The sequence below is a fragment of the Gambusia affinis genome, linkage group LG12 (genome assembly GCF_019740435.1).
Source record: "Gambusia affinis linkage group LG12, SWU_Gaff_1.0, whole genome shotgun sequence".
Classification (NCBI taxonomy): domain Eukaryota; kingdom Metazoa; phylum Chordata; class Actinopteri; order Cyprinodontiformes; family Poeciliidae; genus Gambusia; species Gambusia affinis.
Window position 1 is genome coordinate 18,252,449 of NC_057879.1, and position 24,035 is coordinate 18,276,483.

The following is a 24,035-nucleotide window of genomic DNA, read 5'->3' on the forward strand; positions in this document are numbered from 1 at the left end:
TTGTAATATAATGTATTTTTATGGACAGTCACTAAAGAGCATATGCACCAAGAAGAATTAGACTTGCATTTACAACCAAACTGAAAGTGTTGTGATGGTAAAACTGCAGCACAGACACTAATCTCTACCAAATCTCCATTTATTGAACCAGTATTGCAAAGCTACTCTATTTCACAAGGAAAGCCAAGACTGAGATACACACTTGAGACTATTCCCTTAACCTTTCCTATTTTCACACTTGCTCCCTACAGTTTTTGTGTTTATGCCACAGATAGAAACACTGTATCCTTATTTCCTCAATTTCCACTTTTATTATTTTTTTTCTTACCTGCGAGAACTCTTTCCCTCAAGACAGATTATACAACTGCTTTTGCCGGAGCACCGGTGCACAGACACAGACCATATTGTCTCTGCCTGCAGAGACAATATGGAATCAATACCTAAAACAATCTAGTGTGTAACAGTCAAGCTGCTCAGATTCACACACTGGACATCTAAGCTATATCAAATCCTAATCAAACACACTGATATTTAGTTTCCCAAGGCTTTATATTTGCATCATTACTAAATTATATAGCACATTAAGACATGTAATATGTATGCTGTTATTTAAGACAATTATGTGCAATCATGACATTAGTGTAGATTTTATCCAGGACGTGACAATCTATTTACCAAAGTAGAAGGCACCTGGACCTCTGCTCTTGTTTCTGTCTCACTTCCCATCAAAAGAACTTTAGTTCTATACATAGTTGGAAGTAAACATAGTAGCTGTAATCAGAACAATAACATTAATAGAATCGCTATGGTTACAAATGAGTTAGTTAGGGTCTCATGAGACACTGGCCCTGTTCTGAACTTTGTTGGTGCTTAAGTTCCAGTCATTCAACAACTAATCGATTAATCAAATGATAAAGCTCCAAATTATAAGCCTGATGCTTCCCACCAGTGTTCAGAACATTGAAATGTTTTGGATAAAAAGTGAAACATCTTCAAGAAACAAGAATAATTCATTTGCTTTCCTATTAAGCTTTTAGGATTAAAACAACAAAGTCCCTTGGCTCAGTGAAAGTGCCTGACAAAAGAATTCAGGTTTATTTAAGAAGCATTTTTCATCTTACTCAGTTCCTGTCAATTCATAGGGGGATCATCATCGTCTAATCCACACTGTGGCGTAACATCGACTACAGAATAAGCTATCCTTTCATCTTTGTACAGCGACTCTCATAACTGGGAAAATTAAAGCTGTCTTTCCCCTTCGTGCTCAACGATCTGCATTAAATTTGTTTCATCACGATGGCCTCTGAGTACTATAAATATAAATGTTTCTGAGTGAATTAATGTTCACAACTCTGACAGTAATATCAGGGACAATATCTACACTATGGATAACAAACAGGAGTCCTAAAATTGTAATCATCACATCAAATTTTTTTTGTCAGAACATCCGAGTTCATCCCCACACCTGTTGCCGTGAATTCAGATGGGGTTGGTTGTAATACTGGGCAGCTTTTCTCTAACGTACAAATCCTGTTGTCAGCTGTCAGATAATAGCTAGTTTGAGAGAGTACATCCCAGCTGTCATCTAAACCTCTTATGCCTTCAGTCCCCCTGCAAGCAAAATTGAGTTTTTCTCTTGGTGCGCCTTATGCCTTGTTTTTGGTAAAGCCTTCATGTTCCCTGTGGATGATCATCCAGTTTCTTGACAGTTTTATCACACATGGAGAGCATAGTTTAATATATTAACTTGCTGCCAGCATAGGTTGTTGTAATTTAAAAAAAAAGAAAGAAATTCAACTACAGAAGGAGAAGTAATGTATGTTCAGGCAGCAGATCTGCTATATTTTATGTTGGTAAAACCTAATGATGTTCAAAGTTTGCATTAATTTAAAAAAATTGTTCAGTTGCTTAGAAAAGTGTTCATACCACTTCAAGTTTGTGTGTTTCAACCATCCATCCATTTTCTGTTCACCCTTGTCCCTAATGGGGTCAGGAGGGTTGCTGGTGCCGATCTCCAGCTACGTCCCGGGCGAGAGGTGGAGTTCACCCTGGACAGGTCGGCAGTCTGTCACAGGGCAACACAGAGACATACAGGACACACAACCATTCACACACACACTCACACCTAGGGAGAATTTAGAGAGACCAATTGCTCACTGTGCAGCCCATTGTTTCAACCAAAGCTTCAACTATAGATGTGAAGCTTTTTGAATACATCTCTTCCAGCTTTGCACATGTAGAAACAGGAATTATTGACCATATTCTTTTGCAAAATAACTCAATCTTACTAAGATTGAGATCTGAGTACATGTGAACATAATTTTTCAGGTTAAGCAACAGGTTCTCAACTGAATTTGAGCCTGGACTCTCGACAATTCTTGCACATTAGCATGCTCTGATCTTTTGTTTCCCAGAAACTATTGTTTACAGTTTGTATGTTTAGGAAATCTGTCCAGCTGGAATATGGCCCCACACATCCTGTGACCAAGTTACCCATAACCAGTGTTGGCATAGTTACTTTGAAAAAGTAACTTTAATCGGACTACTGATTACTCCTTGAAAAAGTAACTTAGTTATATTACTGACTACTTGATTTGGAAAGTAACTAAGTTACACTAAAAGTAACTTTTTAGTTACTTTCAGCAGCTGGTAACAACAACGCTCTGCCTCCTGTGAAAATCACATTGATCTTTGCCAATTCTTAATTGTAAGCTATTTTATAATGGTAACATCAACAATGTGTCTCCACTGATAAGGTTGAACTGAAGAGGAGATTGTAGAAAAAACAGTACAAAAAAATAGAAAACCTGAGTAATTTGTGTGGTCCACTGTTGTCTGGAAAACTCTAAGAAGGATTGAACCCACCCCCACCCCCCCACCCCCTCTCCCCCAGCCTCCAGGTACTGCGTTACGGCCCTGCGTTTGGTGTCACAACGCACAGAGCTCCTCCTGCAGCTCCACAGCTCAGATGGCTGCACAGATTTGTGACACGTAGCCTATCTTAATATTAATAATTATAATGGCATTAAATTGCCATTATAATCATTGCCAACTACGGACACGTTCATTCGTGGGTGTTTTCACGTTTATTGCGCTGTTCATATTGGTCTCGATGTTTGCAGTTTTCTGGAGCGCAACGCGAAGCTCGACGTCATTCAGAGGTAATACATTAACTTGACATTAACAAAGACACAGCGGGACGATCATCCGGGAAATGATGGACAGGGAGAAACTGAGTAAGACTCCCTTAATGACGGATAAATTCTGGGATTTATTATGAGTCTCTGCTTATTTCCAAACCCAAATGAGCAACTTCACGTTCAAAAACGAGCCCAAAAAGGCGCAACCAGCAACTCATTAAATCTGCAAGCGACTTAAAAAAAAAGGAAGCCCAAAGCCTCTTATAATACTCGGACTTGGCGACAGAAACTCAAATTAGTTCCAGTTTTTCCACCAACAAAATGCGCATCTCCCTCCATTATTTACATTTCTGTTGCATAGAGACGTCGGTCACTCGACAAGACGCGTAGAGGAAATAGCTACGATTAAATAACAAAAGAAGATAGTAGCGCACAGTGATTTTGATAAGTAACTGTAGTCTGACTACTCGATTTGAAATAGCAACGCGTTATATTACTCGTTACTGAAAAAAGTGGTCCGGCGTCAGTAACGCGTTACAAATTAACGCGTTACTGACATCACTGCCCATAACTGATACAGAAAAGGATTCCTACAGAATAAAGCTAGCACTAATATTTATATGGTGTCAATATTGTTTTGAGTTATGTAGTTTGTTAGTTTTCTGTAACTTGTCATGTTTTGCACGTAATCTAGAAAGTTTACTTTTAATGTTTTGTGACCTCTGCACCTTATTTCTTAGGTTTGATGTATCCCCCAGATAGAATGACGTACCGTAAATACAACTTCTCATGACTTTCGTTTCACTGCTCTTACAAATTTGACAGATTTGACAGTTTTTTTTTTCCTTTCTACTTTACAGTTATCTAGTATTATAACCTCAATAAATAAAATACATTGAAATGTGCAGTTAATATGTGACAAGATTTTGAAAACTTTTAAAGACATTAATACTTTCATTTTCTTTAGAATATGGGCCTTGTTCTAAAGAAACAGACAGAAACTTATGTGAGTAATTGCACCATTTTTCATCATTCAGGAGGGAACTTTAATTTACAACAGATGCAACTACCAAAAAAAAGCAGCTCCAGTTCACCTCCAATGGTTTCCAAGACTTAATTGGACATGAATTGTTCAATCGAATCAGTCCAAGACAAGCTAATTATGTTGGTAGATTCAAAGAAAATTGCATTTCAGTCTTTGAGCTGAACAATATTAGGTAAAAATTCAATATGAGAGTTGATCAGTATTGCTGTGACAATAATAGTTGAGATACTCGAATGTAAAAAAAGTTAACTTTCTGGTTTTAAATGATTGCAAAATACACTGAAGAAAATGAATAATCTATCCAGCAAATGGGGGCGAAATCAAGATATCCTTCTCAATATTGTTTTTTTGACAAATTGCTTCTGCTTCTGCTTTGACATTGAATAAAAGTTGCAGTTACTTTGTAATTCCTATTGATAAAGTCTTATCTAATATGTAAAGAGGGTACGTTTGTGTCAATTTTCCCCTGCATTTCTCTTGATTGCTGCATGTATTTGACATTGCACATTATAAATATTTACATTAGTAACCATTCTATTGGTACATGTTAAGGTAAATCTTGTGTTAAGCAATAGAACATTAGCATTACAAAAGGTGAGATGATGAGAGGTAGACAACTTGATCTGAACATCTTGAAAACACCAAGAACAACAAATATAAATCATTTCCTACCTTAAAATATAGAAGTTTGATTGTATAACTGCAGTTTTTTTTTTGGTGGGGGGGAGGGGTTTTCAGAAAGAATTAGTCCTAGAAAGAAAATGGAAATGTGTGTATGAGGATGGACAGCTAATACTGATAGCATGTTTGTAGGTTTGCAATGAGTCTGAAATTTGAAGTCTGTGAGATCCAGCCTGACAGAAGAGCTGCTGTCTGTGATTGAAAGATGTCCGATCACACTTGACATGAAAGCGTTCTGTGTGTAGAGCTCTGGAATCTAAACATGCACCAAAGAGAAGGCATCCCAGTCTAACAAATTGCTTTTTCCTTTATATTAAAGTTACAGCCATATATATATGTTTTCTGTTTATGTGATTATATAGCTAAGCAATGATGCATAGCATATTACACTTTCAGAAAGACCACTTTTGCCATATGAATTTTGAAAAGCAGAGTATTTTTGCACTGTTGAGTGCTTTCACATATGGCCAGGTCTGCATTGTTCTGCTGTGTGGGCAGGCAGCAGAAGCTTAAGTAGTGATTTATCACCTCGTCCTACGTCTCTTATTGTCCTCTATATCTCCATGTATTGACAGAAGGACTGGCAGATTTATCATTGCGTATAATTCAAACCCGACAAACATGTTGCAGCTCATGTTATTTATCTATAGCTATATCTTTTAATTTGTATACAGATCTTTTTTTTGTTTTGTTTTGTTTCTTGCTTCTGTCATACGGACGCATCCTGTGTTATTTTTACAAGATGATGTGGTATATTGTACAGTGAAGTGCTTGGAGAGTATTCCAGCTATGCAGAATGTGTTAAAAGCTGAATACAGCTGCATAGATGGTAAAAAGGTGGCTCTTTTTCATCCTTTTGAGAGAAGCTTCAGCGTGGCGCATCCTTTTGATACCTGTATTTAGGTCACAGCTTTGGACTGTAAAAGGCTTGAATCATGTGTACATATGGTGCTTAGTGTGCTGGTTGCATACATTTTGACGTGTTCTGACTGCTCACCGGTTGTATGATCTTCTTAATCTAGCTGTGCAACATCTGGAGTTTACTCCCTACTTTGTTTTGTGTTACACTTTTCTATAAACTGTCAAACTTTGGTAATTGAGCCATTCATATACTTTTCCAACAAGGAAAATTAATCTTCTATACAACTGTATTTGAAAAAAAAAATTATTAATCATTCAGCATAATTTTTTTAATTGCAATTTAATTTTTCTCCCCTCCAGGGGGTCTTTTGTGGGCTCTAGTGTCCCTTATTTGAAAGTAGGCTGACAGGAAAGGGGGAGGAAGAGGGGGAAAGACATACGGTAAATGTCAATGGGTCTGGGAATCGAACCCACGACGGCCGCATTGAGGACTCAGGGCCTCCAAGCGTGGGTCGCGCTATCCCCTACACCACCACAGCATGCCCCACATTTTTGTTTTTAATAGTTAGGGAACTATCAATAAAAGTGTAGTTTATTTATATGTAACAAGAAAACTTTAGCGCCGAAGGCAACAGCAGGAATAATCAAGTCTTGATTGTTTTGGATTTATAACGTTTGAGTCGTGTTTGAACAGCATGAGGCTCCAGATTTTTGGGTTTGGAACTTGATCTCAGTCAGGCCATAATGATCTGCTTTGGAAATAATTCCTCTCTCCTTTGCCCCTTGTTAGGCAAAGATACCGGATAAGCCTCTGAGCGTTTGGACTGGGTCTCAGCCATCTGTGTGTTCAGTGATGCTGTTCTGGAGCCACAACTCTTTTTGTCTGAAGCTGCATTATCTTCTCTCATGTATTGTGTGCCAGTGTCTATGTTTTGCCCCATTTGTTCTCGAACAGTCAAAGTACAAAGATGTTTTCCTGGAGTTTTTAATTTGCCTTGCAACCTGTCTTTATTTGGAAACAACTCTTTTTCCATAATTCAAACTCAAGTACTATAAAATATTTATACATTTTGATGTGCTACTGATCGTTGCAATTGATTGATTATCTGTGTGTCAAAGAGTGGAAATTATACTCTGTTTAAGCAACAATTAACTTGTGATGAAAAAAGAAATGTTCATGCAGAATGAGTTCAACAGAAAGTATTTGTGTTAATTTTGAGGTCAAATGTTGTGTTCGTCTCTGAGGTACAGCAATAATGTTCGTGGGTTAATTTGACCCAGGGAGTGTTTAATCATGCAGTAGTGTCAGAAACCCAAAAATTCCTCCAAAACCTTTTTGTATCTGATTATTAACTACAATACTAACCATTTCAATCAATATTTGTGAAATGATGTTTCTTTACTTCTCACAAATTAAGGATCAACGACAATAACTTACTCATTTACACATTTGGACATAAAAAGTGGAATTTACATTTTTTATGTCCACTGAAAAAAATCTAGACACAAAAAAACAAGAATTTCCTTGAATTTGTACTTTGGTAATTTTTTAAAATATTACACTTATTTTTTTTTTATTTTATTTTTTTCAATGGGTGATCTTTATAATTGAACTAGAGACACACATACTGTTCAGGGTCAAATTGATCCACTCATTAAAATCAACACAAATGAGTCATTCAGAGAGTATTTTTGTTTCCCTCCACTTCTGCTGAGTGTCACTCAGTGTGGGTGGAGTTTGTCCAGGGGAACAGAAAATGTTCCTTTCAAAAGTTGTATGAACACCTGCTTTCTCACAGTTTCCTAGTGTAAAGAGTAAAGTGAGTAGTGAGAAAGTGGGCTTGTGTGTGTGGGTGTGCATGTGTGTGTGTGGTGTGGTGTGTGTGTATGTGGTGAAATATGGTTCATAGCTGCAAGGAAACGTATAGAATTGGACATTTCTTAAACTTATTCTTCAACTTGACTGCCAGGTCAAATTGACCCAAACAGTATCTATGTAAAAAGTAGACGCAGGGGGTGGTGCAAATGTGTAAAATGAATACATTTTTCAATTTATATGTAGAGTGGGGCTGCACAGTGGCACAGTTGGTAGAGCTGTTGCCTTGCAGCAAGAAGGTCCTGGGTTCGATTCCCGGCCCGGGGGTCTTTCTGCACAGAGTTTGCATGTTCTCCCTGTGCATGCGTGGGTTCTCTCCAGGTTCTCCGGCTTCCTCCCACAGTCCAAAAACATGTCTGTCAGGTTAATTGGTTTCTCTAAATTCTTCCTAGGTGTGAGTGTGTGTGTGAATGGTTGTGTGTCCTGTATGTGTCTGTGTTGCCCTGCGACAGACTGGCGACCTGTCCAGGGTGAACCCCGCCTCTCGCCCGGAACATAGCTGGAGATAGACATCAGCAACCCTCCCAACCCCATTAGGGACAAGGGTAAACAGAAAATGGATGGATGGATAAATACTTCCAACTATTTTTAAAACTTTTTTAAATTTTAAAACGGGTCAATTTGACCCTCAACATAACAGGAGGGTTAAAAAACAATTTAAAGGTACTATTTTTCAAAGACAGATAAATTACAGGGACTGCAGTTACGTGTCAAATTTTTTTCCCCTTATTTTTCACTGAAGCTGCCCAGCAAATGTGAGCACCAGAGATTGCGTTGTGGATATGATCCTCACCGTTGGGCCGTATAATCCCTCAGACAGATTTTCTCTGGGATAAAACTGCCACCGCTGCCAACCTCTTTGGCAGAAAGTCGCCAGCTGGATGCAGCCCTGAAATGTAATTTAGCTACTTACAAAATAAAGTTGTTAAACTGTCAAAAAGCTCTGATGGCTTTGGGGGGCAACAAATCCATCCTAGGAGAACTGTGCTCACTGAAATTTGATTAATTGTACTCCGCATCATAACAGAATATGAAATTAGTGCACAGCATATATCACACTATGGGTGCATCTGCAGACTTCTCTTTTTTTCCTCTCCACCACGAAGAGAAATTACATTAACGGTGCATTTCATTCTGCTGTTATTTATCTTATTTTTCTTCCACCAAATGCAAATTCAGATCAACATTATCACAGCATCAAAACATAGTGCCTTCATCTGCCTAATTGGAAACCACCCAGGGATATCCTGATGATTAAAGAGATACTCACCCTGCAAAATTACACTCCTTTTTCATTTCACATATTTCTGCGGAATAATTGATACTTTTATCTCATCGCCTCTCAAACGAGACAGACTGCAAGGAAAACCACTACTTTCTGGGTGGTAGACGTGACTCAGTATTATTAGAGCCTCAGATATTCTCCTTACAATGTGATTGTGCTATTAACATTCAGGGTTACAGTCTGCAAGACTGAAGAAAGCAGGTTCATAAACTGTTTTGCATTATGTTGTTGTTATCTGAAGCTTTTTACTTACTAGAATATAGTGTGTGTGTGTGTGTGTGTGTGTGTCCATACCCCCATATATGCAAGGTACTGACATAAACGTTTCACCATTTTATTTTTGGCTAAGAAAACATAATGAAATACTTATAAAATACATAGAAAATATAACCTCTGTTCTTAGTGGAAGCAGGACTGAGACTGTTGTCCTTTCACATGGAGAATGGTATAACTATTCAGCCTGCAGACCACAGCAGTAATGAGATGCATCTAAAGTATTTCAGCACTGGTGTGAAGAATAACAATAAAATAATTATTTTTTTTTACATAAAGTTTTTTCAATTTGCATGTCGTCAAACATTTTAATCATCTAATACTGATTAAAATCTCCTACCTCAGGTTGCTTAAAGCAGTTCAGTTTTCTTCTTTTTTTTGATCCTTCATCTGTTTAATGCATTTATTTAACCACTCTGCCTCTTTGTGTTATTTTGTTTCCTGCCCGTCTTCATCTCCTCCCTCTTCATTCATCCGTCCATCCATCACCAAGGAGGCTGCCAGCGTCTGCCACGCAGCTTATCAAGTCTCGCAGCACTCCGGCTATGCTAATGTGCTGCTTGTGCTGACACAAACAGTCTGTGTTCCCTGTTTGTTGGGCTTAGCAGACAAAGAGTGATGCCCCTTCAGCAGCCCCCGCACATGTTTGGCATTTGTTTCCCTCAAAGCTCCAGCTCCTATTTTGGAGCTCAGCTCAGTGGCTGCATTCCATGTCCGTATGCAGATGTTCTTCCTCTGATCGTTCATACACTGATAAAAAAAAAAAAAAGCTCAATTGAGATTTGTACTGTTTTCTTGGTGCTGCAGACATTTGGATTTAAATTCTCCACACATCACTTGACATGTCATTGACCGTGCTTGACTTCAGTCAAGCACGGTCAATGACAAATAAATCTTATCTTATCTTGTGTTCAAAACAGTCCAACCTTTCAAAAAAATACTTTTTGACAGCTAAGACATGCTTTCATATTTGTGCAAGATTTTTTGCTTGATCATGCTGAGCAGCAGCTTGTGGGAGGTGAGGATTGGAATATCAGCTCTATAACTTCTGCATCAGCAGATGTCTGGTAATACATCATGCTCAGATTTCCCTTTCGGCTCATCTTGCTTTCATGAAGCTGACTGATATGTGTTATAGAACAAAGGAGATTTTTATTTCTGTTATTTCCCCAGTTCACCCATCCTCCGAGTCACACTGTACACAGTAAAGCAACAACACAAAAGATGCAACACTTTGAAAGCACGACAGCACTTATAACTGTACTGGAGAGTAGGGCTGTGTACATACTGAGAACTTGAGTCCTCAAAAATTACTTGATACCAAGTATGCTATCAAACATGACATCAAATAACAAAACTAATGCATACTGTTCTTGTTTGAAAATGATAAAACATGTTGCAAGTACTTTGATTGAAAATGTTTGCTATTCTCAATCTTGAATTTGTTTAGAAAAGTAATGGTTCAACAGCTGTCCAAGATAAGCGTACACACCTTGCATTGTGATTCTTTGGGCATTTTTGTAATCACAAGCTGCAGTGAAGCAGATTTTGTGATCGATTGAGAGGAGCAACATTATTTTATTTATTTATTTTTTTCCCCAAGCTGGGCAGAAAGATCAGATAACCACAAAATGTACTCTCTTCTTTCAGACTTTCTCATTCCTTGACTTCTCCTCTCCCTCCTCATCAGTATCAGCTGCAGTGTCCCAGTGATGATGAATATTTTAGATGTGGCCTCCAAATATATTCACACAGAGTACAGTTCCTGCTTGATAAATTTTTCGTCCTTTGTTACGCCCCCAAGGTCTAGGGGCTCAGGGGCGGTAACATAAAATGTGTCCAGAGAAAAAGTGGAACGTAAAATGATTTATTACAAAAAATGGTTTCACAAAACCAAAACACAATACAAGTTAACCCAAGAAAATAACTAACAAATTCAAGAATGCAAATTAAATTACAAAAAGTTCAAACAAGTCAGTCTAAAGTAAACTCAAAACAACCCAAAGAAAGTACTAAAGGGAGCACCAAACCTCCCAAACACAAGCTACTAACTAGCTTGCATCAAAATCAGTCTAAAGAAGATTCAAACTTCTTAGCAGTACAAGCAAAAACAAAATAGTTCAAAACTCCCCAAAGCAGTTACAAGTACTAAAGGTGGGGGAACAGCTTAACAAAACCTCTTCCTCCTAGCTGCCCCACTAGAGGAATTATTTTTTTTTTTTTAGGAGCCTTTTATATGGTGTAGGTGGGCCTCATCAGCGTCTGATTGGCTTGACAAACCTCTGCTGGTCCAATGGAGTAGCAGCTCTCCTGCAGCCTGCAGGCAGCCAATCAGGAAGGTGTACCCTCAGAGCTGAACTTGCATAACAAACAAAGAGCCTCAAGAGGCCAGGGGCCATAACATCTTTATTTATGACTAGATATGAATCAAACATCTTATGATTCTGAAAGTCAAAGTAAGGCTGCCCAAAAAATGACCAAGATAGGAGCTGCCACCAAATGATTGTTTTCATTCCAAGTGACTAAATTGATGTATATAAAAATTTGACTAATCAAATGTTTTAGCTTATAGGGAGGGTGGTCTATAAGCATTAAAAGTTCTATTTTTATTTTTTATTTTTTTGTCTGAAAGCATAATAACCTGAGCTAGCAATCTATAAACTATCTCATTCAAAAGATTTGTCAAACTTTATGTAGTGAAAGTTTGCATCCAAACCCACAGCTCTGGGCTCTGATTAATATTTTACAGCTATTTGAGTTTAGATTTTTTTTTTAACCTCGCAATGTTAATTTAGTTAGACCTTGTATTTAAAGCTGTCCTATAACAATTTAGTCAGACCTTTAAGCTGAACATTTTGTAAACAAACAAATGCTGATAAAAGCAAAAATAAATATATATTTATTTGGACTGCAGATAAGTGCAACCACTGTGTAGATGCTATATTGAATTTTGAAGTGGCCAAAGATTATTTTTGCTTTATGCTGAGTTCTATTAACCCTAAAGAACCAAAGTCACAAACTCGTTTTATACAATAGTGTTTGTTTGATGGATCAAATGAAATGCAAAACATTATAGGAACTGACAAAAAGTTTAACACTCCAACTTTTGCTCTGTGTTTCTTATATATATCAGCCATACTAGCAGTATTTTAAATTCCTATTAATTATGTTTCATAATTCAGAATATAATCTTCTGCTCTGCCTCCAAATATTAAATATGTCTTGACAGAAACAGAAATTAGAAAGCAGATTCCACTAGCAAAGCATTCATCTGTTTCTGCCTACTCTTGCTTTCCCTTCCATTCATTTTTTCTCTCTGCCCTCCTTTGTGTTCATTACTTTATCACTTGTTCCTTCTTCTCCAATTTCCTATTCCCTTCATTTCTCCCTTTTCACCACTCCATCATCCTCACCCTCCTCCCTCCACTGATTCACCCTACCCCTCTCTTTTTTCAGGTCTTTCAGAGCTCTCTGCTGAAATCGGATCCGTCACTGTGTCTTTGGAGACAGATACATTGCGGTTGCCAGGGGTTTCAGCTCGGCACAAAAGCAAATCTGCAGCTACATGAGTGCCGATTTGGGCCAGAGGCCAGGCCTCTTCTGTTTGTCTTTGTGGCAGTGTCTCAGCATTTTGTGAATCTTCCTCTTGATAGGTTTATATTCAATAGAATATTGTCTTATGTATAAAAAACAGTCTCCCCAGCTAACAAAGAACTACAAAGTTAATGATAAACAAAACCGGGCTTCATTCTCTGAGGATCTCGGATGCCTTTAGTAACATTTCTTTGATCTTAATCCATTTCTGTGTTGTGATTTGGTACTGTGGAACTGCAACCACTTAGCTGTGAGAGGTGTTTATGTACTTCTACAGTAGTGCAGATTAAATCTTAGTTAAAATTTGGTGTAAGGGTATCTTCAGGAAAAGTCTATTTTTATCATTTGGTTTTGTGATTAGGGGCTGTAAATGGACATTACAGAGTAGCAGCTTGCTCATTAACTACTAGTTGGAGTTGTTAATTTGTAAAATATTTAATTTCATTTGTAAAATATACTACTCCAGCTCATTTTAAAAGAGCTGCTGTAGTGTTTTAACGTCACAATTTCACTCTGTATCCCTGCATTACTATCAGTAGTATACTATAAATTGTTATCATTTTTAAGTCTGCCTCAGTTTGTTCATGGGGAACCGTACATTTAATCTTTATTAAGATCTTGATCTATAAAAGCAGAAAATAGGCAGGATCTGAAGAATTACAGCATCGACACGCGATGCCTTTCAGGCATTTAGGCTGGAGAACCCAATGCTATTTCTTTCTTACTTTGTTTTCATCAATCATGATTTCTGATTTGTATTCTCTCTTTCTGGCATACACAAAGTTGAACATTTCCAGGAGCGTGGTGCCCAAAAACCTTTTAAATTAAACATACTCATTTCATTTTTAAGTTCCATCTCATTAAGAGTTATGCTCATTAAATCTTTGTATTCACTACACTTTGCTCTACTCTCCAAAGCCGTCTCACAGCAGCCACTGCTTTTTTTTATTTTATTTATTTTTTGCTATTTCTGTAGGATCTCAATTGGTTCTGAGGTTAGAACAAAAGTTTTGGGTCTCCTACATGGGATTGGGTCCAGGTAGGACATACCTATAAGGCTTTCAATGATGGGAACTCATTGAAAGACTGAACACTAGTCCTCCACATCTTATCTTTTGGAGGAGCTAACGTTAATCCCGACTGGAAACCACTTCCCTGCACTCTGAAGGTCATGACATGAAGATGCAACGTGTTAATCTTTGGCACAGATCTCTTCTTCAGACACTTCTAAAGAGCTTTTCAGAGAAGAGCTTTTGAGCTTTGGTCATTTTGCTAATTGTGAATTTTAGAACAACAGAGATCACACAAATTTCTCCTGCTTTATTCTAAAATTTTGAGAATACATTTAAGGTCTTTGGAAGGTCTCTCCATCCCTCCTTCATTCAGTTTCATTGTGCATTTTGGCCTGGCCAAATGTGTTTATTTTATTTATTCACTGCTTTCTTTTGAACACATGAGCTTGCTTGTGTGTGTTTACTTATCTGTGTGATGTATGTGCACATTCAGGATTTTATCTCCATGCACAGCTGGATGCATGTGGATGGCCTTTAATGGTGACAGACAGACGGAAGAAATTCCTAGAAGAAGGAAAGGAGATTAAAGGAGGGGAAGATCAAGACAGATGTGAAAAGAGGCAGGCTGATACTCTGATGGATTTAAGTGCATCTGTGTTTAAGAGTGTATCTGCTGACACTTGCAAACACACGCCTGCATAGAATCAAAGTTTGTCTTTAAGAAACGTCAAACGTCAGCTTCTTTGGCTTCAATTATGTACGAGTATGTGTTTTTCTTTTCTATAAGCTTGTCTCATCCTTTTTAAACTTTCACAAAAAATGTTTTTTGTTTAGACATTCAGAGTTAACATTTTGCTCTCACACATTTACCACACATTACCATAATGGGCACATGTTTCAAAATTGCGTGCCTCAACATACAAAACTACCCTAACCATCCACACAGGCACACATTACACCAGGCAGTAATTCACCTGTTCCTACCTATATAATACTTTTCAGAAGCCCTTCTTCCAAAACACTTTAACGGGGATTATGATGCCTTTTCACCGTCTTTGTGTATTTTCTGAAAGAGCTGAGGAATCAAGAGGGGTTAAAGTCAAGTGAGGTTTGCAAAGCCCTGCATCAGCTGACTTGTGAAGGGATAAAGTGACGATGTAACGCTGACAGATGGTCTGCACATTCATGCATCTGCCCATTTGTCTTGGCTTTAAAAGGTGAATGATGGATTGTGAGAGATGTCATTTTAATCATAAAATAGTCATTGTTATGGTCCTTAAGTGCTAGAAATTTGGCGTTCATGTATGTTTCTATTTTTGATTAATCCTTTTTTCTATGCTCAGATATTACAATTTAAGTCTATTACTTGTTAGTTGATTTATTCTCAAAGTTTGTGCTTTGGAATTGTTTCCTTAGATCAGTAGTTCTGTTTACTGTTCACCAGTTTTAAGGGTTTTCTCTACTTTATTTTTCACTTTGCCCTCAGCCTGCCAGCTTGTTTCCCTTCTTAGCTGTTTCCTATCTCTTTATTTCTCTCTGTCTGTACTCTTACCTGCTTTCCACTTTTACTTTATTAGTTAGTTTCATTGTCACTTCCTTCTTTCCCTCAGTTTGTTCAATTTCTTACAAATGATAAAACTGAAAATAGCTAATATCTTCTTACATTTTTGCGCTTTCTCTGACTTCACTTTAATCTATTCCCTGATACTAAAAGAAACGACTTCACTTAGTGAGAATGTCTCCACTGAGTAGTGTTGTCAGCACAACCTGGCACTTCCTACAATAATTTGTTTGTTGATTGGAAAAATATGTCTTAATTTATTTTTCCAGATTTGTATATTTATGATTGTTTTATAGATTTGTATATTTATGGTTCATTTACATCATGTTAATATCTTTAAATACACACTTGTGGTGATGATCCTGTGATAAACGGGGGATCTTTTCACAGTAGAACTAAGTAACCTGCCTAGATGCACCCCTCCTTACTAAACAGATTAAAACATATATCTATTGGTATGCTTATTTATTTATTTATTTAAAGACTCATTTTACTCAGTAATGAACCAGGAAAAACTCATTTCTCTTGTACAATGCTCATCTTATGTGTCCTTACAAGACGATAACCACCTGCATGGTTATGTACCAGAGCTCCCTGCTCCATTTCTGTTCCACCAACGATGCCAAACCACGCTGAGCACCAGAGCCCTGGAGTCCTCAAGCATTTGATTGTGGCTGCTACAGGATCCTCTGAGAATCCTGTTTGGACTGTGTATTTGTCTTTGCTTGGGTCAGCAGCATGTGTGCCAATGAGTACAGAGGTTTACCAGCTGGATAGTGGCTGTGAGACCTGTGGATTCACTGCCAAATAACACTCACTCAGATGCTCATAACTGCATTTACGTGCACAAGCAGCAGCAGGCTGCATTGCACCGCGGATTCCTCTGCCAGTCATGCATATGACAGAAATTATTTCAAAAACTGTCATTTTCAGCTGCTGGCTGACAATTTAGAAAAATAAACATAAATAGAGAATCATCTAAATTAGATAAAGATGTGGAGATGGAGATACTAGAATAATAAAGGTCTCTCTACACTCTACACTTGCTCATGTTTGTGGCATCTAACACAATAACTTCAGGGACGATTTTAGTTGCTGCCTGGAGCAGTCATATTCAATAAATTAGAAAATGCGTTTGGATGAGGCTCATTTGTCTTATTTTTATTAAGCCTAAATTTCTGTAACACCAAAAATTAACATCAGTCTGTATGCAATTAATATAATGTTTAACTTTGTAAATTGAGTTATTGCAATTAATGAACTTTTAAATAATATTGTAATGCCTGAATGAATGTGACTGTATTTCCCACTCAGGAAAGTACACATCATTGCACAATATCAGGTGCAATTCATCAGGAGATTATCAGTGTTATTCACTTCACCTGGCACTGTTCATAATGTTTTACCTTATATGTGTATGTTTATCCTGAAAGTTAATGATACAAGAAGAACTTAATGAAAATTCCTCTTTAAAAAAAACACAAAACAAAACAGCGTAGTGTAAAGTACCTGGAATCTGACTCAAATATGTCAAATAAATGTAAATGAGACAATAATAATGATCAGTGTGGTGCAGGTAATTAAAGAAACTTGTTTTGTTTAGAAGTAACAAGACAGCTAGATTATCATTAAAACGACATTTTGTTTTGCTAATGAGCATTTGTCATAAATTGAAATGAAAGCTATAACGGCAAGACTGCAGTGTAATGAAAGAAAAAAGAAAACCCGCTGTCATTCAAGTGATGTGTTGCCATGGCATTTGGCTCAGGACCTGAAAATCTCCTTCACTTTGTGTTTGCTGTTTACTTTCTGTGTTTCCTCACCCATTTCATTTTGTCCTCCTCTGTCTTCCCCTCCACCCACTGTCTTTGTTGTCTGGCTGCTATCCTTCAATAACTGACACTTTATCACTTATATTTCACAGCCTTTACTTCCTTTATTCTTTCTTATCTTGGGTTTTTCTCGTACCACCAGGACAGGCATCCTCCATCTGTTTTATGCATCCAGCCTCTTTCATTTCATGGAGAAAACACATCAGTGAGCATTTTGGGACTTGTAGATTTTTGCCATTAGGTACTTTTTTTTTGTTGCCTCACCTATTTGTGTAATGATCTGTAACCCCCGTGCTGAGTAGTAGTACTCCAGCAAATGCTGATAAAAGTATTGTTTCTCCAGGTAAGAAACTCTACAATCAAATGACTTCCTATTTAGAATCAGCGCTCTTATATTTTCCCACTGTAATTAGCTTGATCGAGCTGCTTAAAATTCACACTCATTAATGAGAGCTCTTGTTTGGGCTTGTTTATATGCACACAACTTGCTTGTCTTACATCACACCAGAAAACACATCCTGATGATCAGAGATAGTTGCTCAACCAATTTGTGGCTGCAAGCGTGTCTGAACATGGGAACAAAGGAAATCCAAAAAGCTGCCTTAGCGGCAGAGCTGCAGAGCTGCAGTCTTTCAGATCAAATAATGAAAATTGTTCTAGAGTATTTCATTAAAGTTACATTTGCTTTTGCTTTTATTTTCATTGTGTTTATAATTAAGTCCTTCTAACATCTTAATTATACATTTAAATACTATTGGTCAGTGTGTATGCTTGTCACACAATTGCTGCCTTTTATAACCAAGAGCTTTATTAAGGTCAGTGTCCAAATTTGAGCTAATCTTAACTGTAGAAACGGATGTCACTTTCATAATTTGTTTATACTTGCCTCTGTGCAGGAGAGTTCAATCTGCTTCTCTACCTCTGATTCCAATTTCTTGTATTTATCATAGAAAACCTTTCATATTGTTAGACCTCTTTAACCTATTTCTTCTTAAAGATAGTGTTGAAAAGCATGTAATTGAAACCATATGTTCATTAATTTCTTTATAGATGAAGTTAAATGTCCCCCAGAAAGATGATGCAGAGCCATTATATTGCAAAGGTGGTCTTTTTCTAGAACATTTATGCTTAAAAATAATGGGACTGGAAAATAATAATAATAAAAAAAAACATGTACAATGCTTTGAAAAGTATTTAAGTCCCTTGGGTATAAAATACTGTGGTAGCATATGGGGAATTGCTTATAGACAAATACAAAAATATGATCTTATTTGCATTTAAAAGCTCTCCTTTCTCTTTAGAGATGAGTCAGTCCCAAAACAGACTCTTGAGTCCAGTCATTTGATCCTCATTTCTTAACTGTCTGCTTAGGTATCATCAGTGGATCTGCCAGCTAAGCACAAGTTGTTTGATGCTTATACTTGGCTTACGAATGCATAATGAGCAACATGGAGATGAGGTTGAAACTCGGACAGAACACAGGAGGGCAGCAGATGTGCTACCTCAACATGCAACAAAACTTAATTTAAAGTCAATATGTTCTAGGTAACAGCCTTCCCATCAGAACACAAGGACGACCAGGCAGTATCCCAGTTAGACCTACTGGCAGTTCAGTGTTAATAACGAAAATATAAACATACATTTTTAAAGAAAGAAGTGAAGCAGAGAGATCATGAAAACTTTAGATTCAAAGTTTCAGGTCAAAATTACATCTAAGATCTTTGCAAAGATGCCAAAGCCTTAAGCCTTCTTTTGAGAGAAAAAAATAAGTATTTATTGTGACATCATTGTTGTTAAAATCCTGATGAGGTTTGGTTCAAGCTGGCCCTTGGGCAGGTCATACCCACACACGTCTTCAATTTCATACCCATGTACTTAATAATTGCCTGTCAGTGTATTCCTCTTGATGTGTGAGTACTTTGATAAAGTATAAATATGAATAATTATAAAAAATACTCAAATCTTATGTAAGATTTACTTTAGTTGAGTATTATTTTCTGAATTGTTTTAGATGACATTGTTTCAATTGGTTGTTGTTCTCATCCTTGTTTGGCCCAAACAATTCTATTAATAGAGATTAGGAGTCGTCATCAACCTCCTTTCTATATTAATAATTAGTCTCAGAAATATATTTTTCAAATTCAGAGATATTATTGAAAAAACTCAAAAACTTTAAGTCATTGGTTGTCCAAAATGGAAAAAAAGCCCTGTTACTAATTGCAGCTTGGCCATTGTGAAGCATATTTCAGATAGATCCTTTTTGGTGCTTAAAAATTTGGTGCAAAATTACCAAAACTGCAAAGTTTCAAACTGGGAAAAGAGGCGAAATGCATTCAACATGAAAATATGATCCCAAAATCTCTGTGACTTTCTCTGGACAAACACATTTGTTATTTCAGGACCACAAAAATGTCAACTACTGAAAATTTTAAAGATGTATTAATTGTGGTGTCCTTTATGTAAGTGTCTAATGTTCAACTCAGATTTTGGACTATTTTTGAAAATCATCTAAAAAGATATTTTGACGGTCATATCTAGTGATGAAAAGTTAAACTATAAATGGACCAGTATTGATTAGTCTTTAAGGAGTTAATTCCTGTTGCAACACTTGGCCCAGCTATCATCCTTTAAAATAAAAAGTAACATTGTGGGATCTCATTTGTGTCTTCAACTTGTTGAACCTCAGGTCTTTCTTCAAAATGTCAGCCAGTGTCCAGATTGCTACTCCTCCTGCATCATTCCACCATCCTTCTTGAAAAATATGCCAAGACAGTTGAACTCTTCCTCTTGAAGTAGGTTCCTGAAACAATTCACCTTTTGCTACTGAAAGATTATGGCCTCTGATTTAAAGGGCTTGTTCCTGATGTTTCTCGGCACAGTCTGTTTGCAAAAGAAGAAAAATATTTTCATGCAGACCTGCTTGACAGGATCCTTTTTATGAAATCCATGTTTCCTTTTTTTTTGTCATTGGGTTTTCATTTTCTAGCTGCAGCTACATGACAACAAAGCCATCAATCTGCTGGTGTCACTGCCTTCCCTCCAACCCTTTGTGCTCGGTATTGGTGAGCTCTGAATAAACTGCTCGTAACCTTTTTATCTTGTGTGTCTACGCTGAGTGTTGCTTGTACACACACATTCCCACCAATGAAAGATGATGGGGTTTTTTTGTTTGCTTTTTTTGCATCTCACAGTGATTCTTAGATGTCAATAATCCCCTGAGCCAACAAACAAGCACTCACACAGAGCTGGGATTGTACATGGCCTTTGGCTTTAATGATTTCCTCAATCCTCTACAGTGATTCCTGAAAGGATAAGAAAAAATGAGTATGGGGGTATTTTTACAAAAACAAAACGAGATGAGAAGCTTTGAAGTTTATTGGTTTAAAAACTTTCTTTACTTTTTGTTTATACTTTCTTTTGACATCTTTTTTCTTCCCTCTTTTTCTTTTTTTCATCAAGCTGGAAAGAATAGCAATTATCACCCAGAGCTGGTGGAAGCACTTGTAAATGATTGAAAGAGAAGAGGTGGAGAGAGTGGACAGTCTAATAAGACTGGAGAGCTGAAAATCTCCATTGAAACAGAGTCTGTTTCAGCTTCATGATGCCTCCTTTTTTTTTATCTATTCATCCTACGGTCTCTTTTTCTCGTTTCTTCTCTTGTGCACTCTTTCTTGAACTTACACTCCCCACTCTTCCGGAGGCTAAAAAATCAAACGCAATTATAAACTTTGGACATTTCTCTGAAAACTGACCTTGGTGCTGCTTTGGATGTCACCTAACCATGCAAAGGCTCAAAAGCTGTCAGAACAGGAGCACTGAGGAACAAATCGCCTGCTGTGTGGGTTTGCATGATCAGATGGTCTGAACTGTTGTACTTCATCACAAACATCACAAACCATTCAAACACTTTGAACTTTTCCACATTTTCCCTTGTTATAACCACAGACTTCTAGGAATTTGTATTATTTTATGTGACAGATCAACAAACAACAGGGCATGAGTGTGGAGTGGAAGGAAAATGATTTTAACATTATCTATATAAAAAAAAAAAAAACCTTGTGTGTAGTCTCTTTTAATCTCATACCCTTAAATATAATTCATTCCATCAAATTGTTTTAGAAGTCACCTTTTTTGTAATTTGATTTAATTCGTGTGTAATTTATTCTTAAAGTGATTGAAGCTGTTCTATGGAGAAGAAGTTGCATCATGAAGATCAAAGCACAAAACAGGATCACAGATCTAAAATATCTAAGGACATTTCTGAAGAAATGACAAAACCACTGGCATCTACTAATGAAGTCATGCCACACATCTGCTAACTGGTTAAAAAAGCACAACATTTAAATTAACATGTCATTCCACCCATTGTATATGAACTGTAATGGTGTAAAAAAACAAATTCATATAAACTCAAATGTAAAGTGATCTTTTTTCCCAGACATTTTTAAGTGCAATGAAATTCTAGCACAGTAGACAATTAGTTTACCTTATGGCGTTTTACACATCAGTTCAGTACCGTTAAATGTGGAGAATGCTGTATTTATTAATGGGCCTCAGAATAAAGAATAAACCTGTTAAACAACCTAATAGACCTGTTAAGAACAGTAACCAGTGGAGCTGAGGGAACCTGACAGCGACACAGAGAGAAAAAGATGTGTTAGGGATGTCTGCAATAATTCATTGATCTTTCCACTTTGATATATGAGTTGATATTTGGTGAGGATGGCAGAACAAATCAGCAACACAAGACAGGAGGAAAGAAACAGGCAGACAAACAGCAGTAACTCTGTGAATGGATACCATATCAGATGGAGAACCAACCTGAGTGCTCCCATTTTCTGCTTCTTCTTGACCCGGGCTGAATCATAGCCTTAAATAACCCCATATGCTGTTTGTGTGTAAGTGTGTGTGTTTAGTTGTTCTGCTCAAACTGCATTGTGTCAGTACATGTGGAGTTAACCTCACGGCCTTGAGATATAGCTCATAATTATTGTCTCTGTGTGTGTATTACCATATATATTTGCAGACAGCACATTGTTGTATCCCTTAGTGCAGCGGGTGTCCTAGATAAAGCAATCACACAGCCTAATTTTTTATGTCTTACTATAATATCACTACATATACACATGAGACATTATTGGGTGGAATGTATTTGAATAATGTGTAAATTACATAAAAGCTCTAGTTTAGCATCACATATCTCAATCTATTTTACCTCAAACCACATTCAAATACTTTTATTGTTCATAATGCAAATTTTCTCTGTTTGTCATTTACATGTGCCTACACAGTCTTCTGATTCTTCTGAGGAAATTACACTTTGAAGGCTTATTTGTGTTTCAGCTGCTTAGTTGAAAGCAGCGAACTTACAAAGTATATTAGCTACTGAAGTGCTCTGCTGTTAAAGGTAAAGTCTTACAGAAGAACTGTTGTGACATCAGAGCCAATTGTCCCCTCTTCACTCTGGGCTATGCGCCCTCTTTACACATAGCCCTCTTTACTCTGAAATGATCCAGTGGGCATTCTAGGCACTGGAATGCCCACTGGAATGCTCTCTGGTGAAGAGCTATTGCTCTTCACCAGAATTATATAACTATTCAAGTGCATTTATGAAAATCATGGTGACCTGCCCATAGCTGGTCATTGACTTACGAACGAGTCTGAATTGTACAGTTGCACTGATGGAGGTGAGGTGAAGCAGCCTGAAGTTATGTAAGCCAGGGAGTTGCACTAAAATATGTGGTGCTAATATTGTTTCTTTCGATTTAGAAATGTGATTTTACAGTAAATTGTATTTAAATCCAGTATCCAGGAAAAGGTGTAAGTGGGGCAGTGATGAAGGGGTTTTGTTCTTTTTTTTTTTGTTCTTTTAAATATCCAGTGTATTGTATTGTAGCTGCTCAGTCCCATGCTGCACGTGCAGCATCTCTTTCAAGCTAATAGCTCTGTCTTTCCCTTGTGTCCTTAGTCGCAGTTCTTCCTCAGCTCATTTATTTCAATTTCTTCTTTTTTCACCATAGATTTATTTGAAGTCTTTCCCATTTTGTAACTTTTCTCTCATTGTTCCCTCTATTTGACTTCAGTGGGGCGCTTGCTGATAGAGTTCAGTTCCCAGATGACAATGGAAAGACTGCAGAAAGAAAACCCAAACGTCACAGAGGGAGGCCGATACAAGCCGCCTGACTGCCGGCCGCGGTGGAAGGTCTGTGGCTCTTTTTCTGTCTGATTGTTGTGTTTTTTTATGCTTTGTTTCAAACTGATTAAAGTGTTCAAACTATTAAATTTTTCAAAATTATTTCTTACAATACACATACACATACATTATGTGTGGCACAAAATAAAATCAGCATGAAAGACATCTTATTTGATTGAAATTTATTGTTAAATGTATTGAACATAATGAAACAGAATATGATACAAGACTATAAGCATCTTCTTTTATCCCATATGGGGGAATCTCAGGTGTTTCAGCAGCACTGTAAAGATAAGTGGATGCATGCATATTCACACAAGGTAAAAACAGAAACAAGAAGTCTTGTATAGGGCATATTTATAACACAGTCACAGTACAGTCGTTAAAAAGCTCAGATTAAAAACAATTTGCAACTGCGTAGGTTAAGTTGAAGAAAAAGTGTTTGTCTATAAAAAGTAGCAACAATCTATTTTCAAGAAATAGAAAAAAATGCTTTTCTGTTCCCAATAAACATTTTACCTTCCTAAAAAAAAAAATACCCTAAATGTTTTCTCTTGCAGAGCAAAACCATCTCATCTATCCCTCTATTTCCTTAATTTCCATAAATTTGTGACAGGTGTCAATCAGTAAGACAAAATATGTCCAATAAGATAATCAAAAAGGATAGCTTAGCCATTTTTC

General features: G+C 37.1%; 1 protein-coding gene across 3 annotated transcripts in view; it reads left to right on the forward strand.

The window, feature by feature from the left end:
• b4galt2 (UDP-Gal:betaGlcNAc beta 1,4- galactosyltransferase, polypeptide 2) overlaps nucleotides 1–24,035 on the forward strand; it is a 147,850-nt gene that overhangs the window by 46,476 nt on the left and 77,339 nt on the right. For all 3 annotated transcript variants that reach the window (XM_044134022.1, XM_044134021.1, XM_044134023.1), the window contains exon 3: nucleotides 23,245–23,363. In XM_044134022.1, coding sequence (XP_043989957.1) covers nucleotides 23,245–23,363 — 119 coding nt within the window. The remainder of the gene's footprint in view (nucleotides 1–23,244; nucleotides 23,364–24,035) is intronic.